This window comes from Thamnophis sirtalis, unplaced genomic scaffold (genome assembly GCF_051295495.1).
Source record: "Thamnophis sirtalis isolate CommonGarterSnake01/CBP01778 unplaced genomic scaffold, rThaSir2_p1.2 scaffold_14, whole genome shotgun sequence".
Taxonomy (NCBI): Eukaryota; Metazoa; Chordata; class Lepidosauria; order Squamata; family Natricidae; genus Thamnophis; species Thamnophis sirtalis.
Window position 1 is genome coordinate 46000582 of NW_028261394.1, and position 16889 is coordinate 46017470.

At 43.4% G+C, this 16889-nt stretch overlaps 1 protein-coding gene across 1 annotated transcript in view; it reads left to right on the forward strand.

The window, feature by feature from the left end:
* Positions 1 to 16889, forward strand: part of CDH13 (cadherin 13) — a 493491-nt gene that overhangs the window by 348398 nt on the left and 128204 nt on the right. The window contains exon 7 of the mRNA XM_087729287.1: positions 14782 to 14960. Within this exon, the coding sequence (XP_087585413.1) occupies positions 14782 to 14960 (179 nt within the window). The remainder of the gene's footprint in view (positions 1 to 14781; positions 14961 to 16889) is intronic.

The window sequence follows — 16889 nt, forward strand, 5'->3', positions numbered from 1 at the left end:
ATTCATCATCCTCAAAATGTAATGTTCTCTGTACTGTCGGAATTGAATAATGATGGATAATATAGCAGTGTAAAAAGGGTGATTAATTTCTCTTAAAAGGACTTACGAGGCCAGGCACAAAGGCAGCCCCATAACGTCCAGTTGTAAAGAACACGTCATGCAGCAAAAGATGATGAAGAAGAAGAAAATATCCAACGTTTGAAGTCAAATTTATGGTCTCGCAGGATTATTCTTGCCAGAGAGTTTCTCTGTTTGAGACCCACTTTGCACCTAGCCGAGGGGAATTAATACCTGTGCTGCTTGATGGTAAACACCATTATCTTAAGCAAATAAACAATTGCAAAGGTCTTCACAACTTAAATGGGGTTTGCTAAAATGAGCCAGTGCATTATGGATTTTTTTCCCCTTTGGGGGTGGGTAGGTAGGAAATGGGTACTTAAAAAGGCCAGCTAATTAGCAAAGGGATGTGATTGTAATGCTAAATGTTAGAGAGACAATGACTCTCGCGCATGAAGCAGGAAAATATGTATGTTCGATTGGTAACTTAGCTACAGTTGCTGGAGTATTAGAGGATATTGAACGAATACGAGATTCTATAAACCGAATCACTTGATTTGGGCTAATTTGAGGAAGCACCACTTAAACAACGGTGTGTGGAGTAGCTAAAAAGCAAATCCTTGTATCTGCGAGTTTGCCTAAGTGAATTTTATTAGACTTTCAATGTAGTGTCTATCATATGCTATATAAAAAGGATTTTATTCTGCTAGTCGTTTCAGGGGATGGTGCTCATCTCTAATTCAAGGCCATTGAGTGCCGTCCAAAGACATTTTCATGCTCATGTGGCCAGAATCCACATCACAGAACGCTGTTACCTCCCCATCAAAGTGGTACCTATTTATCTACTCACGTTTGCATGCTTTCGAACTGCTAGGTTGGTAGGAGATGGAGCGAGGACGGGAGCTCAACCCATCATGTGACGCTCGGGTCACGAACCTGGGTTGCTGGGTTTCCAGCTGACAAGGCCAGCATCTAACCACTGAATGCATGCTATGTAGGATTTATATTTATTCATATTGTCAATAGCAGATTATCATACATAGTTCATTTCCCACTTTTATTTAGTTTTCCTCTTAATACACACCTCCCCCCCCCTTTTCTCTAAATTAGGTAAGGGAGGCTGAAAGATACCCTTGGTTCACCCATTAGACATATCTTGGCTTGTTTTAATTTTGGTATAAACAAGGCTGTGATTTACTTATAAATCGTGGTTAACCAAGAGTCGTGGTGGCGCAGTGGTTAGAATGCAGTATTACAATCTAACTGCTCACATTGCCAAGCGTGTGATTCAGAGGCGGGATTCAGCAGGTTCTGACCAGTTCTGGAGAACCAGTAGCGGAAATTTTGAGTAGTTTGGAGAACCGGCAAATGCCACCTCTGACTGGCCCCACCCCCATCTATTCTCTGCCTCCCAAGTCCAAACTGATTGGGAGGAAATGCAGATTTTGCAGTATCCTTCCCATGCCACGCCCACCAAGCCACGCCCACAGAACTGGTAGTAAAAAAAAATTGAATCCCACCACTTTTTTGATTCCCTCGATCCTGAATGGTTCAAGGTTGACTCAGCCTTCCGTCCTTCTGAGGTTGGTAAAATGCTTCATGTGTGAGACTCAGATGGTTGAGGCAATACGCCGACTCTCTAAACCGCTTAGAGAGGGCTATAAACAGAGTGGGTTCCTACCAGTTCGCACCTATTCGGTAGAACCGGTTCGTCAAATCTACCGAACCGGTTAGAAGAGGTTCCACCAGTGGACCCGGAAAGCAGGCCACACCTACAGAAGAGGCTCCAAAAAATTTTGAAACCCACCACTGGTCCTTGGATATGATTATTCTACACTATCATGCTCCTATTTATAAAACTCAGGGCCTCTGTGAAAGGGAAGGATGACTACTGCGTTTGTGGTGCAATCAGAATGTTGCGTGTGTTGAAGTTGTTTTAACGCAAACCAAAGATGCCTTTTAAAAAACAAGTTTACATCCTATTCTTATGCATGCCAGTGCTGTGTTTGAGGTAATTTAAGGTGGTTCTGACAAGTGTCGTCGGCATCTTCATATTCGGTCACATGGGCGGCAAGCCACTCCCATCCGGTCACATGGGTGGCAAGCCATTCCCACAAAGGAGGCCACACCCACAGAGTAGGTTCGAACAATTTTTGAAACCCACCACTGGCTATAAAGGACTTTGAAGCAGAATATAAACACTATTGCTATTAGCCACTGAGAATGGTTCAAGGGCTGATCTGAAGCCAAGCCAAGCCACATGATGGCTTTTAGCGCCAAGAATTGAACCTTTCCATTGTTCCTGGCACACGGGCTTCGTGGCAGGGCACACACTTTGTACCTGTGTCTTCTTCCTTCTTTTTCTTGCCATTTTACTTCACCCACTTCCCTTCACCTCGACGGCAAATGCAAGATGAAAATCAGAAAACGCCGAAGAGTAGCAGCTTGAGGGATGTTTGTGATAGAAAGGAAAGATAAGGCGGAGGTCTTTGCGAGATTTATTTCTTTTCTTAAGCTCTGTGTTTAGCCGTTCTAGACTATAAAGCCTGCACCTGCATTTAAACAGCCTGTAAAATCCGAAATCAAATTTGAATTATGGCAAACAATCCTGCCTCGCTTGGGGGGACGGGGACGATGAGTTGGCCAAGAATAAACCGAAAGTTAAGGACACTTGTGCGATAAAATAGGTTAACCATAAAAAAGACTGGGATTGAAAGCTGCCAGGTGAAGTAGCAATCTGGAAAAAGAGACAAAAAGTATTTAGCTTTAGGTAGATTTTGCCCATTTGGCCTCGTAAGGATGCAGCAGGGTCTCACAAGCAAAAAGGACAATCTCCATATAGGTTTATAGTTGAAATCCACACTGAAAATGCCTTATCTTAAATAGGATTGTAGGGGGAAATGGTGGCTCAGTGGCTAAGAGGCTGAGCTTGTCGATCAGAAGGTCGACAGTTCGGCAGTTCGAATCCCCAGCAGCGCGTAATGGAGTGAGCTCCCGTTAGAGCCAAGGTGGCGCAGTGGTTAAAAGCAGCACTGCAGGCTACTGCTAGATCAGCAGGTCAGCGGTTCAAATCTCACCGGCTCAGGGTTGACTCAGCCTTCCATCCTTCCGAGGTGGGTAAAATGAGGACCCAGATTGTTGGGGGCAATATGCTGACTCTCTGTAAACCGCTTAGAGAGGCCTGAAAGGCCTATGAAGCGGTATATAAGTCTACTGCTATTGCTATTGCTCCTCCCAGCTTCTGCCAACCTAGCAGTTTGAAAGCACGTAAAAATGCAAGAGGAAAAAAATAAGAGCCATCTTTGATGGGAAGGTAACAGCGTTCCGTGCACCTTCAGCGTTTAGGCCAGCCTGCCACATGATCATGGAGATGTCTTCAGACAACGCTGGCTCTTCGGCTTTGAAACGGAGATGAGCACTGCCCCCTAGAGTTGGGAACATATGTGCAAGGGGAACCTTTAAATAGGATTGTGGGTCCTTCAAGTCTAGGAATAGAAGTAGATCATATTGGTTATCTATCCAGGAGTCTTATTCCATGATTGCTACATTGGCTCAGAAACTTTCACTAGGGGAGTTTATCAATAAACTGCTTCTTTCTTCTTCTCATCAATAATTTAATCAAACTTTCAGAGAATTCTGAAATTTTTCAAAAAGCTTATTGATTTCCTGTTAGTGTAGAAACAGTGTGAAGGCTGTGTTGGTGCTACTGCGGCAGCTGCTTTTGAAGAGTATGCTATCATTAATCAGACACTATGGAGACACCCTAGAGTGAAATTGCAAAACATCTGGTGTGTCCCTTGAACACCATGAGCATTGACAAAATCACCTATCGGTCAATTGCGAAAGTCAGTTGCTTCAATCCTACGATGAAACCTCTAACACCAACAGACTTTCTCATCTGTTTATTCCAGGTGCTTAGGAAGGACTTCATAGGTAGATAAAAATGCCGAATCCAGTCTGAACATCTGGCTACTGTGCAAACCACCATAATAATAATGCAATCCTGATAACTGCCTCCTGCCAATTGTCATTCATTACATTAACATTAACATTAGAACAGGATAGGATAGGATAACAGAGTTGGAAGGTATCTTGGAGGTCTTCTAGCCCAACCCCTTGCTCAGGCAGGAAACCTACACCAGTTCAGACAAATGGATATCCAAATCTTTCACGACAAACTATTTTTGTGTTGAATTTATGTTTTACCGACAAAGAAATAGTATAGAGCTGTTTCAAGCTATTGCACTCTCATTCAATAGCCAAATGGTTAGCTGACAAGTCTTAAATAACTTGAAATAGAATAGAATAGAATAGAATAACAGAGTTGGAAGGGACCTTGGTGGTCCTCTAGTCCAACCCCCTGCTTAGACAGGAAACCCTACACCAGTTCAGACAAATGGATATCCAACGTCTTCTTAAAAGCTTCCCGTGTTGGAGCATTCACAACTTCTGGAGGCAAGTTTTTCCGCTGATTAATTGTTCTAATTGTCAGGAAATTTATCCTCAGTTCTAAGTTGCTTCTCTCCTTGATCAGTTTCCACCCATTGCTTCTTGTTCTACCCTCAGGTGCTTTGGAGAATAGCTTGACTCCCTCTTCTTTGTGGCAGCCCCTGAGATATTGGAAGACTGCTATCATGTCTCCCCTAGTCCTTCTTTTCATCAGACTAGACATACCCAATTCCTGCAACTGTTCTTCATATGTTTTAGCCTCCAGTCCCCTAATCTTTTTTGTTGCTCTTCTCTGCCCTCTTTCTAGAGTCTCCACATCTTTTTTACATTGTGACAACCAAAACTGGATGCCCTATTCCAAGTGTGGCTTTACCAAGGCATTATAAAGTGGCATTAACACTTCCTGTGATCTTGATCCTTAGTATTTAATAATAATTAGTATAATTATTATTTAATCATTAGTATTTGTTGACTTCACTGGCAAAAAGCAACAGGAGATATAAACATAAGCATTCTTTGGGTGCTTCCTGCTTTCTTATTAAATTTGGTTGGTTTGATCTTATCCTGATCAGCCTGTCCCAAATCTTGTTCTGTTTCCCACAACGACATCATCCTATCTCGCCTTCCATCCCAGGCCGCAGCAGCCTCTTAAACAAATGCTCGTGTTCAATAGAAGCTACATTGACATGCTGCTTCTACAAATGAGGGTGGACATAACTCATTCCATGTAACCTTAGCACATAAATACTTTCTTAAATCCAAACACGTATAAAACTCCCTGGGGTGAGGAACAGGAGGCGGGCTAGAGAGGGAGAGAGAGAGTGGGTGAGGTTAAACATTGAAATTGCTAAAATCTGACCTGGCCATAAATCTCCACTCCGGGCTCATGTTTTATGTGAACATTCAGTGGGAAAGTAATTCCCATGTACGATTGCTTTGCCTTATAAGTCATTTCTGACTGATTGCTGTCATACCTGAGGTTTTTTTAACCTCTTTTTCGGTAGCTTTAGCAATATTTTAAACATTTCCCATAGTTGCATTGGAACGCTCTCCATTTAAGCCAAGGAAGTGAGTCCAGAGAATGTCGTATGCTAGAAATACTCAACATTTAGGATGTTTGATTGCTTTTACATCGATAGTGGCATCTATGGAAGAAAAATAATAATAATAATGCTAAACATACAGTAGTACTGGAAATAGAAGTGTTAGGGAAAGCTAAGTTTAGGCCTGAGCGTGGCACGACAAAACCGCGCTCGACTAAAGCGCGCCCGATTAAACCGCGTCGCTGATGTCATCAGCAGGGCGACAACAGCGAGCGCGGAGAAAGAAGGGCGCTTTAAATAGCGCTTTGAAAGCAAGCCGATTCAACTTAAGGTAAGTGTTAGGTTTAGGGTTAGGTTTAGGGTTAGGTTTAGGGTTAGGTTTAGGGTTAGGGTTAGGGTTAGGGTTAGGGTTAGGGTTAGGGTTAGGGTTAGGGTTAGGGTTAGGGTTAGGGTTAGGGTTAGGGTTAGGGTTAGGGTTAGGTTAAGGGTTAGCTTTAGGGTTAGGTTTAGAGTTAGGTTAAGGGTTAGGTTTATGGTTAGGTTTAGGATTAGGTTTAGGAGGGTTAGGTTTAGGTTTAGGGGTTAATTTTAGGTTTAGCGTTTACAGCGTGCTTTTTTCTCCGCGCTGTTGTCGCGCTGTGATTACGTCAGGTACGCGGTTTCGTCGAGCGCCCTTTAGTCGAACGCGGTTTTGTGGTGGAACCAGGCCTGAGAACCTTAGCTTCTATTTGTGGTTGATCCATATGGCGAGTTACAAGAACTGCAGCTTGGGATAGCTTCCTATTTGATGAAAGGGAATATTTTAGGGGTGTAAGCATTCCTGGCAGCAGTTTTATAATTTGAACAGAAAGAAATTTGAAAGAAATACCAGGAACTGTTGATTGTACTGGAAGAACTTCCCTTATTTTCAGAAGCTCAGGGTGTTTTTTTTCCTGTTTAGCTATTGACCTTAGCCTAACCCTAATAAATGGTTGTTTTGACTTGACCTGACGCTAAGCATTCTTTCCATCTGATCATGTCAGGTACAAAGAACCAGGAACACTCACGGAGTTCAAAGCATTGAAGGTTTTATTATTTCTACCTATGCGCAAGAATCTGGTCAAAGCTAAATTGGCACAACAGAATTCAGAAGAGTTGGACTTGGGTCTCTTCTGGCTGTGCAATGATTCCAAACTGATGACACATTTAATCCCATCTTCCATCTCAGCCTGCTCCTGTTGTACAGATTAATAGTGGTGGATCAAGTCAATTGCCTGTTTTCCATTCAATGTTCACAAGAAGAATGTTTGCTAATCCATGTTAGCCACCAAGATTCTTTTAGGAAGTTCCCCTATCAGAAAACAATGCTCCTATTTATTTGTTTATTTTTGCAAATTTCTCATAGCTGAAACATTCATTTCATGGAAAGTAAAAACTTGTTTGGATTTGAGGATGAATGTTAGATCATCTACTGGATGGATTTGTAGATGAGAACTTAGCTCTCCGTTGCATCACTGATTGATTAGTGTAGCTCTCTTGTAGGTTCAAAGGGATCTACAAGGGAGACTAATGACATGTTTCACCTCTCCCTCAGGCTCAGCCTGGTCATCTCCCACAGCACGTATGTCCTCAAGGTACGACCAATCATTGAACGACTATTTGAAGTTACAATAGACTCCCCAATAGCTACATACAACCCAGTTTCATTCACCCTTATGATTAACTACAGGGACTCTGTGCGACTTAAACTAGAATTACTGCCTGGATATTTGTGGGGGTGGGAGGTCAGGAGCTGAGGTGGCGCAGTGGTTAGAGTGCAGTACTGTAGGCTACCTCAGCTGACTGCTAGCCGCAGTTCGGCAGTTCAAATCTCGCTAGCTCAAGGTTGACTCAGCCTTCCATCTTTCCAAGGTGGGTAAAATGAGGACCCAGGTTGTTGGGGGCAAGAGGCTGACTCTGTAAACTGGTTAGAGATGGAGCAATATATAAGTCTTAAGTGCTATTGCTATTTACCATTGGCATCGTTTAGAATTTATTAGAGGGAAAAACCACTAGAAAAAGAATATATGAAGTTATACATTCAGGGTTCCGCTGGTTTGACCCAAGGCTCTAAGATAAAAGAATTCAGAAAGGGCAGTTGAACCTTTGAAAAGTCTTGCGTTGAGTAGCTGTGTGTATTGGGAAAAACAGAAATTTGGGAGACTGTAAGAAAACTTGGCCTGTAGCTCATTAATTCTCGCCAAACAGACTGCCGACTGGGTGAAGCCTCCAATTTTAACAAGAGCCATAAGTTAATATTTGCAGCTGCGGTTCAAATGCACTTGATTGGAAAGAAGAATAGATCTTTCTTCTCCGATTTGTTGTGCCTTCTTCGGGGTTTGTTTTGCTTTAAAGCACAAATTGACAGTCAAACATGCAATTAATGGGGATGAGTGTCACAGCCAGTCATTTCCCCTCCACCGTGCCACTTCTCCAAAAACTTGATTTATTTTGATCACAACGAATTAGGCGTGCTTTCCATAATTGTTGAGGGAGTCTGGTTTTCTTCCTGTTCCTACTGCATTTCACCCCGTCGTCGGATTAAAACGCAATGGCGGCCTATCAGGAACAGGTTTCCTGTTTCCATGGGTGTTGTTTATTTAGTTGGGTCGACTTAGATCAGGGGACTCCAAATGTGGCAACTTTAAGGCTTGTGGACTACAACTCCCATCATTCATCCACCAGCCATGTCTTTCCCCTGGTCACATTCTCCTCTAACAAAAGGCCTGTGCAATCAACTGGATTGGAGAGAGAAAGAGTTGCCCAAAATAATACTGTATCTCAGTCTACACTGAGCCGAGGTGGCGCAGTGGTTAGAGTGCAGTACTGCAGGCCACTCCAGCTGACTGTTAGCTGCAGTTCGGCTGTTCAAATCTCACCGGCTCAAGGTTGACTCAGCCTTCCATCCTTCCGAGGCGGGTAAAAATGAGGACCCAGACTGTGGGGGCGATATGCTGACTCTGTAAACCGCTTAGAGAGGGCTAAAAGCGCTATGAAGCGGTATATAAGTCTAACTGCTATTGCTATTGCTATTGCTACACTTTCCATGGGGAGATTTGTTATAGGTTCATTATAGGCTGGTTTTCCCCGTACGTCACAGGTTTAACTAACACTCTCGCTAGACCTTATGTTCTCTGTTGCTTTTAATCATGTTATTGTAAGTTTGGTACCAACGAGTCAATACAAAATGCTTGCATTTACTGCTGTTTGTTTTTTAACTGCACTGCATTAACTATATAGATAAGTTGGGAAGAAAAACAATGTTTATTTTAACAATCATAATGTCAGCTTTCCGAGTGTCATGTAGAATTAAATCAGAGTCCAAGGCAAAACGATCCTTAAAGTTCCAATTTAATAAAGCAGACATCTTAGGCACATCTGTGTTAATCCCAATTCTGGAAATGACATCAGAATTCCACCCGGTTAAAAGTTCATGATCTTGTCCCCACACCCACAAATCCATCACATGGTCCAATCTTCTTCTTCCATGCTGGCATCCACACCCAGCTGCTTCCGGTCAGGTGTAAAAGTACGGAGACAAAAGATGACATTTGGCTTCTAGAAAAGAATGCTAACAATACATTCCACAATCCTACTCCTTTCTATTCCCCCCTCCCATCGACTATACTAATGAAACAGCATAATGAAATAAGAGAAAGTGTGGCAGGCCAAAATTCTAAAAGGAATATAATTGCAGGCCTGACACATACATTCGTGAAACAAAGAAGTAGGTCATAATTTGGACTGGGCCCTCAACATTCCTGTCAACGGTTGGTTGGTTGGTTGGTTGGTTGGTTGGTTGGTTGGTTGGTTTTTGGCTGGATTGTCCCTCCCAGTTGGAAGTCAATAAAAGGAAGCACCTTAACTTCTGCACAGGTTTTAGATCACATTACCTAGATAGTCCCAAAGGTGCTTTTTCAGGAGGCAACTGGACTTCCTTGTTTTTTTTTCTTTGAAGACGTGTTGCTTCTCACCCAAGAAGCTTCTTCAGTTCTGACTGGTGGGGAATGGAAGGAGCTCCTTGGATGAGAAGCATGAAAATGCCTTCAAAGAAAAAACAAGGAAGTCCAGTTGCCTCCTGAAAAAAGCATCTTTGGGACAACCATGACCCGGATGACTGAGAATCTCCATGGACTATTAACCGCCCGTCCTCCGGGATTGGGCGGCCTATAAATCTAATAAATTAAATTAAATTAACTAGATGGGCTATTTGCTCCCCGGGTTTTGTTTTTAAACCATTGAGGCATAGTTGGCAGCAACCTTAGTTCCTCTGCCTCTCTTTCATTAATAGGCAGCATTTTATCCCAGCTCAGTGGTGCATCTGGAGGTTAGCCAAAAAATACGGAAAAAAAGCAGCAAACACAGAATCATTTGTTCCATTTTGTCTTTGCTTACCACAAACGGACATAAATGTTTTATCCATGCCTAGAGAGGCTTGAGCGATGCAAGGGATGGGGTGGGGATGGGAAATGCTTCCATGAAATCGTGGCACGACAAAACCGCGGTCCACTAAAGCGCGCCCGATTAAAGCGCGTACCTGACGTCATCAGCAGCGCGACAAATACGACCGCGGAGAAAAAAGGGTGCTTTAAAAAGCGCTTTTAAAGCAAGCCGATTCACGTAAAGGTAAGGGTTAGGTTTAGGGTTAGGGTTAGGTTAAGGGTTAGGGTTAGGTTTAGGGTTACATTAAGCGTTAGGGTTAGGTTTAGGGTTAGGTTAAGTGTTAGCATTAGGTTTAGCGTTGGGTTAAGGGTTAGGTTTAGGGTTAGGTTTAGGTTTAGGTTTGGGGGGGTTAGGGTAAGGTTTTCGTGTTAATTTTAACTTTACCACTCACAGCGTGATGTTTTCGTTGCGCTGTGATGACGTCAGGTACGCGCTTTCGTTGAGCGCGCTTTAGTCTACTGCGGTTTTGTGGTGGAACCCCATGAAATTAGTGTTGGAAGGAATGTCCTTCTGGGTTCGGCTCCAAGTGGTGGGGAAAAAGACACTGGAGACATGGAGGCTGCTTGGAAAGATGGTTTTAATGGGGGACAGGACCACGTGGCTTTTAGTCCTGAACAGAAAAGGTGATCTCATGCTTCAATGTTGGTGGAGAAGAGAAGGGAAGGCAAAGGAAGGAAGAGAAGCTGAGTCCCTGGTTTTATGCCCTCTCTGGCCTTTGATCTTGAGCTTGTCTTCTGATTCGTTGTCAGACTCCCATGGATCCATGCAGGGGCAACTCTCTAGGCTGCGCTTTGAATCCAGGTTTGGTTGAGATCTCAGATGCCATGTGGCGAGTTGGGTAAAAGGGTCAATATTATCATGCCTTAATCCCATCGCTCTGGAGCTGAGGGGAGAACTTATTATGTAATAATAATAGAGCCGAGGTGGCGCAGTGGTTAAATGCAGCACTGCAGGCTACTTCAGCTGACTGCAGTTCTGCAGTTCGGCTGTTCAAATCTCACCGGCTCAGGGTTGACTCAGCCTTCCATCCTTCCGAGGTGGGTGAAATGAGGACCCGGATTGTTGTTGGGGGCGATATGCTGACTCTGTAAACCGCTTAGAGAGGGCTGAAAGCCCTATGAAGCGGTATATAAGTCTAACTACTACTATTGCTATTGCTAAGTGGACTAGCTCAGACTTTAATGGCTCATTGACAAAGGTTGATGGGCAGGAAGCTTCAGGCAGCTATTCTGCCTTTTAAAACATGTTTCTTTCTTTTCACATCCAGAGGAAATATTCTGCCTTTTCAATATTTCCTAGGATGTTTCATTTTTCTGGGAGAGGGCTGGGTGATAACTTCCTACACTAGGAAAACACTCAAGATGCAGAACCGAAAAGAAAAGGGGAAGAAGAAGAAGACGCTTCCCCCTTCCCTCTCTCTTGATTTTTGCAAAAGAAAAAAAGGAATCTGAGCAGCAAACTCAGGCTGAGCTTGCTGGCAGCTGTCTCGCCAGAACTTCATTTCAGAAGTTGGACTGCAGGTGAAGGAAAGATAAGTCCCAATTGAAATGCAAGAGAGGGAAGCTGCTCCCAGTAAATTGGACCTGCTAGATCTGGAAAAGTACGAGTGGCCTTCGCACTTCAGGGTTAATAATCCCCTGCTTTTTCTAATTACAACTTGCTCACAGCGGGGGAGATAACTAGGCTGCAGAAGAATATGCTTAATGAGGTGGGCATGGAAAATTCATTAAAGGCTTCTAATTGAATTTACAGTCGTATGGTTAGCGGAGGATAAGTTCTCCGCCAGGAAATGCGGGAGAATCTGTCCTGCTAAATGCCCCCCCATCCGTCCCTTGCAAGGGAATAACTATCAGTATCTCCCCCCCCACCCCCTTGATGAGGTTTGAAGAATGAGCCGTCGGTTGGTTTGAAAAGCAAGCTGGGCCGTTTAGAAGAGGAGAGAGTGACTTGGATGTGTTGTAATAAATGAGGGCCCCTTTGGGTTTCTTTTAAGTGCGCCTTTATGTGATTATACAGTCACAAATCCCGTTGTTTTCGTTCCATATAGCATTAGCCTTGCGAACTCTCATGTTTCCTCTTTCCTCTACGTATTCAAAATGCATGTGCATATGTGTGTGTGTGTGTGTGTGTGTGTGTGTGTGTTTATTTTTTTATTTGTGCTGATAAATAAATAAAGGGAGACTAGTATAGATCTATTTCAAGCTATTTAGCTCTCATCAGCTAGCCATACCCTTACTGGGATTTGAACCAGTAAGGGTATGGCTAACAAGTAAGGGTATGGCTAGCTGATGAGAGCTAAATAGCTTGAAATAGATCTATACTAGTCTCCCTTTATTTATTTATCAGCACAAATAAAAAAAACACAAATATAACAAAGGCAACAGTAAAAATATTGGGTTTCTGTCGTGATGGACTCTTGTGATGAGCCGATTGACAGATGATGGAAGCAGTTAGCTTCCTCCCATAATTGGGGCATACCAGGGGTTGTAAAAATCTAATAATAAATATATATCTATCTATCTATCTATCTATCTATATCTATCTATCTATCTATCTATCTATCTATCTATCTATCTATCTATCTATCTATCTATCTATCTATCTATCTATTAGATTTAGATTATATATATATGCTGGTCTTGTTGTATTCGGGTCTTTTCCCATGTAAGATTGAGATTGTCTTGGCAAAGTTTTTGCCAAAGTTTTTGGGCCCAAACCCAGCCTGAAGATGGCGAGTGAGACCTCACCAATCTAGGCCGAACTGGGAGCAACCCACCTCTGATATATACATGTATGCATACATACATACATACATACATACATACATACATACATACATACATACATACATACATTGTGTTGCATTTTTGTTGATAAATAAATGAAGGGAGACTAGTATAGATCTATTTCAATCTATTTAGTTCTCATCAGCTAGCCATACCCTTACTGGGATTCAAACCTGGGTTGTATTACATATTGGGCAGTTGTATTCACCTCTAAGCCACAAGCTCTTCTCCCTTATCAGCTAAGCCAGGGGAATGATTAGGTGTTTTTTTCTTTGTCAAAGCACCTGGTATGCCCAAATATGGAAGGGACACACACAGACACACACACACACACACAACTCATATATACACATGCTATATACATACATGAACATATACCTGTGCCATCCATCCATATACATACACATACATCTCTCTGTGTGTATATATGTTTATGTATATGGATGGTGTAGGTGTATGTATGTATGTATGTATGTATGTATGTATGTATGTATGTATGTATATAGCATGTGTATATATGTGTTGTGTATCTTTTTGGGTCGCTTTATCTCTTGAGCAGGCAATAGAATTTCATTTTTAATAGCAATAGCAATAGCAGTTAGACTTATATACCGCTTCATAGGGCTTTCAGCCCTCTCTAAGCGGTTTACAGAGTCAGCATATATCGCCCCCAACAACAATCTGGGTCCTCATTTTACCCACCTCGGAAGGATGGAAGGCTGAGTCAACCCTGAGCCGGTGAGATTTGAACAGCCGAACTGCAGAACTGCAGTCAGCTGAAGTAGCCTGCAGTGCTGCATTTAACCACTGCGCCACCTCGGCTCTTGTGGGCCGATGTGCTCACAGTAAAAATGATAATGAAATTATCTTCCCATTTGTGTATCTGGTACAGCTGCCATTCCAGTTTTAAATCAGATCCATTAGAAACATCTAATGCAGCAATGTCCAACCTTAGCAACTTTCAAGACTCGTGAACTTCAACATCCAGAATTCCCTAGCCAGCGTGGGGAATTCTGGGAGCTGAAGTCTGCAATCTTAACATTGCAAAGGTTGGTCAACCCTGGGCGAAATCACGGGACCAATGGACTATGGAAACTTGTGGAAATTTTAAGACTTGGGGACTTCAGGTTCCAGAATTCCCCACTTCGAGCAACTCATTCTCTCTCTCTCTCTCTCTCTCTCTCTCTCTCTCTCTCTCTCTCTCTCTCTCTCTCTCTCTCTCTCTCTCTCTCTCTCTCTCTCTCCTCCCTCCCTCCCTCCCTCCCTCCCTCCCTCTCTCCCTCTCTCTGTCTCTCTCTCATCCAGTTTACTACAGAAGCCTTTTGTAAGAGGAAAAAGTCACTAGATTCCTCATGCTGGCTGGGGAATTTTGGAACCTGAAGTCCACAAGTCTTAAACTTTTCAAGGTGGTTGAACAACTCTGCTCTAATGTATAATGTCTATCTAGGTAGGGGAGGGGGGAGAAAAGGATAATGGATTTGGATTTGGATTGGATTTATTACATTTATATGCCGCCCTTTTCCCCCGAAGGGGACTCAGGGCGGCTCACAATTCAATCAGGGAAGGGGGTACAAACAGGGGGATAAAAAAGACGAGACATAACAATACAAAATTTAAAAACACACAACCATACCATTCGAGAAGGGGGGCAAAAACTCTTTAGCCCCAGGCCTGTCGGAACAGCCAGGTTTTAAGGGCTTTGCGGAAGGCCTGGAGGGTGGTGAGGGTTCAAATCTCCACGGGGAGCTCGTTCCAGAGGGTCGGAGCAGCCACAGAGAAGGCTCTCCTCCGAAATGGTATAACCAAGAATTGTTTCAATTCATCTCATTTTTCTCTTCTCTTAAATCCTCAGAATCTTTATTTCCTAAACAAGAAGCCTATAAGGGCCCCACAAGCTCGATGCAAAATGGATAGATGCTTAATTTGCATTAATGCCTTGTTGCTGGAAATAAAAAAATGTGTTCTGCTTCTTCTCCTTTCTCCAGGAAGTACGGTAATGCGGGTGACGGCATCTGATGCTGATGATCCCTCTACGGACAACGCTGTGCTAAGATACAACATCCTGAAGCAGACTCCGGACAAACCATCTCCAAACATGTTCTACATTGACCCAGAGAAAGGAGACATTGTCACAGTGGTGTCGCCAGCCCTGTTGGACCGCGAAGTAAGTCCTGAGTGATTTCCATGACTTGTTGTCCAAAACAGACTCAAACAATTGCAAGGCGTGTTGGTTAACACCTATTTTTCACTTTCTTCCCTTACCTGAAGCTTTTATTTTTCCTTTCCAGTTCATTCTTAAATATACATTCTTATAATTACTATTTAACATTTGTCAGTTTGTATCATTTTTCTGCCTGTATATTTTCATTTCATACTTTCTTACTTCGCCTCCCCCGATTTAATAATGTGTCATCTGAGTTATTTATTTTATGCTTTTTTCATTTCTCTTTCTATTTGTATCTTTTTTCAATCATAAAATTGCCCCCATGTCCTGTAGTACGCTGATTCCTCTTTGCCCTCTATTCTCAATGTCAACCTGTTCATTTCTGCACAATCTAATATCTTATTTATTACCTCCAGTGGGCCATTTGTTGATGTGATCTTTGGATGGCTTGCTTGGAAAAATATGATCTAGAACAGTGTTTCTCAACCTTGGCAACTTGAAGATGTCCGGACTTCAACTCCCAGAATTCTGGGAGTTGAAGTCCAGACATCTTCAAGTTGCCAAGGTTGAGAAACACTGATCTAGAACACACAGATGAGGGGGGGAAAAACCGAAAGAGATGTGTTTAGATAGATGAATAATATCAGGATTTGATTTCCCAGTGATTTGTAGCAGATCAGCAGTGTTTCTATTTCTAGACTAGAGGTGTTTTTTTCAATTTTCCCATGCTTAGAAAGAGTCTGTGAAATAATGTTAGAACATGCGTGCCTTATTGTAAAGGCAACTGGATTTTCTGTTTTTTACATCTCATCCAAGAAGTGTCTTCATTTTAAAATAGAAGCAGTTTGAGGACAGCCATGATCTGGGTAACTGAGACCCTTCATAGACATTAGAGCAAATAGTTTACATGCAGGAGGGGAGGAGGAGGAGGAAGGGAAGAGGAAGAGGAGGGGGAGAGAAGAGGAAGAGGAGGAGAGGGAGGAGGAGAGGAGAAGAGGAGGGGGAGCTGGAGAAGAGGAGGGGGAGGAGAGGAGGAGGAGGAGAGGGAGGAGAGGAGAAGTGAAGGAGGAGCTGGAGAAGAGGAGAAGAGGAGGATGAGAGGAGGAAGAAGAGGAGGAGAAGAGGAGGAGGAGCTGGAGGAGAAGAAGAGGAGGAGCTGGAGAAGAGGAGGAGGAGGAGAGGGAGGAGAGGAGGAGGAGAGGGAGGAGAGGAGAAGTGAAGGAGGAGCTGGAGAAGAGGAGAAGAGGAGGAGGAGGAGAGGGAGGAGAGGAGGAGGAGAGGGAGGAGAGGAGAAGTGAAGGAGGAGCTGGAGAAGAGGAGAAGAGGAAGAGGAGGAGAGGGAGGAGGAGAGGAGAAGAGGAGGGGGAGCTGGAGAAGAGGAGAAGAGGAGGATGAGAGGAGGGAGAAGAGGAGGAGAAGAGGAGGAGGAGCTGGAGAAGAGGAGAAGAAGAGGAGGAGCTGGAGAAGAGGAGGAGGAGGAGAGGGAGGAGAGGAGGAGGAGAGGGAGGAGAGGAGAAGTGAAGGAGGAGCTGGAGGAGAGGAGAAGAGGAGGAGGAGCTGGAGAAGAGGAGAAGAGGAGAAGAAGAGGAGGAGCTGGAGAAGAGGAGGAGGAGAGGGAAGAGAGGAGAAGTGAAGGAGGAGCTGGAGAAGAGGAGAAGGAGGAGAGGAGGAAGAAGAAGAGGAGAAGAGGAAGAGGTGAGGGAGGAGGAGAGGAGAAGAGAAGGAGGAGCTGGAGAAGAGGAGGAAAAAATAGTGATAGTAACTCAGAAGTGTCTACTTCATGGTCCATCAATGTCAAGAAGATACTCAGAAAAAATAGAGAGAAATTTGATATGAGAACTGGATTGAAGAGAGAAGAAATGAATTTTATTAGGCTTTGTAATGGAAGAAAAGAAGAAGGTTTAGAGCTTATGAGGTAAGAAGGGATAA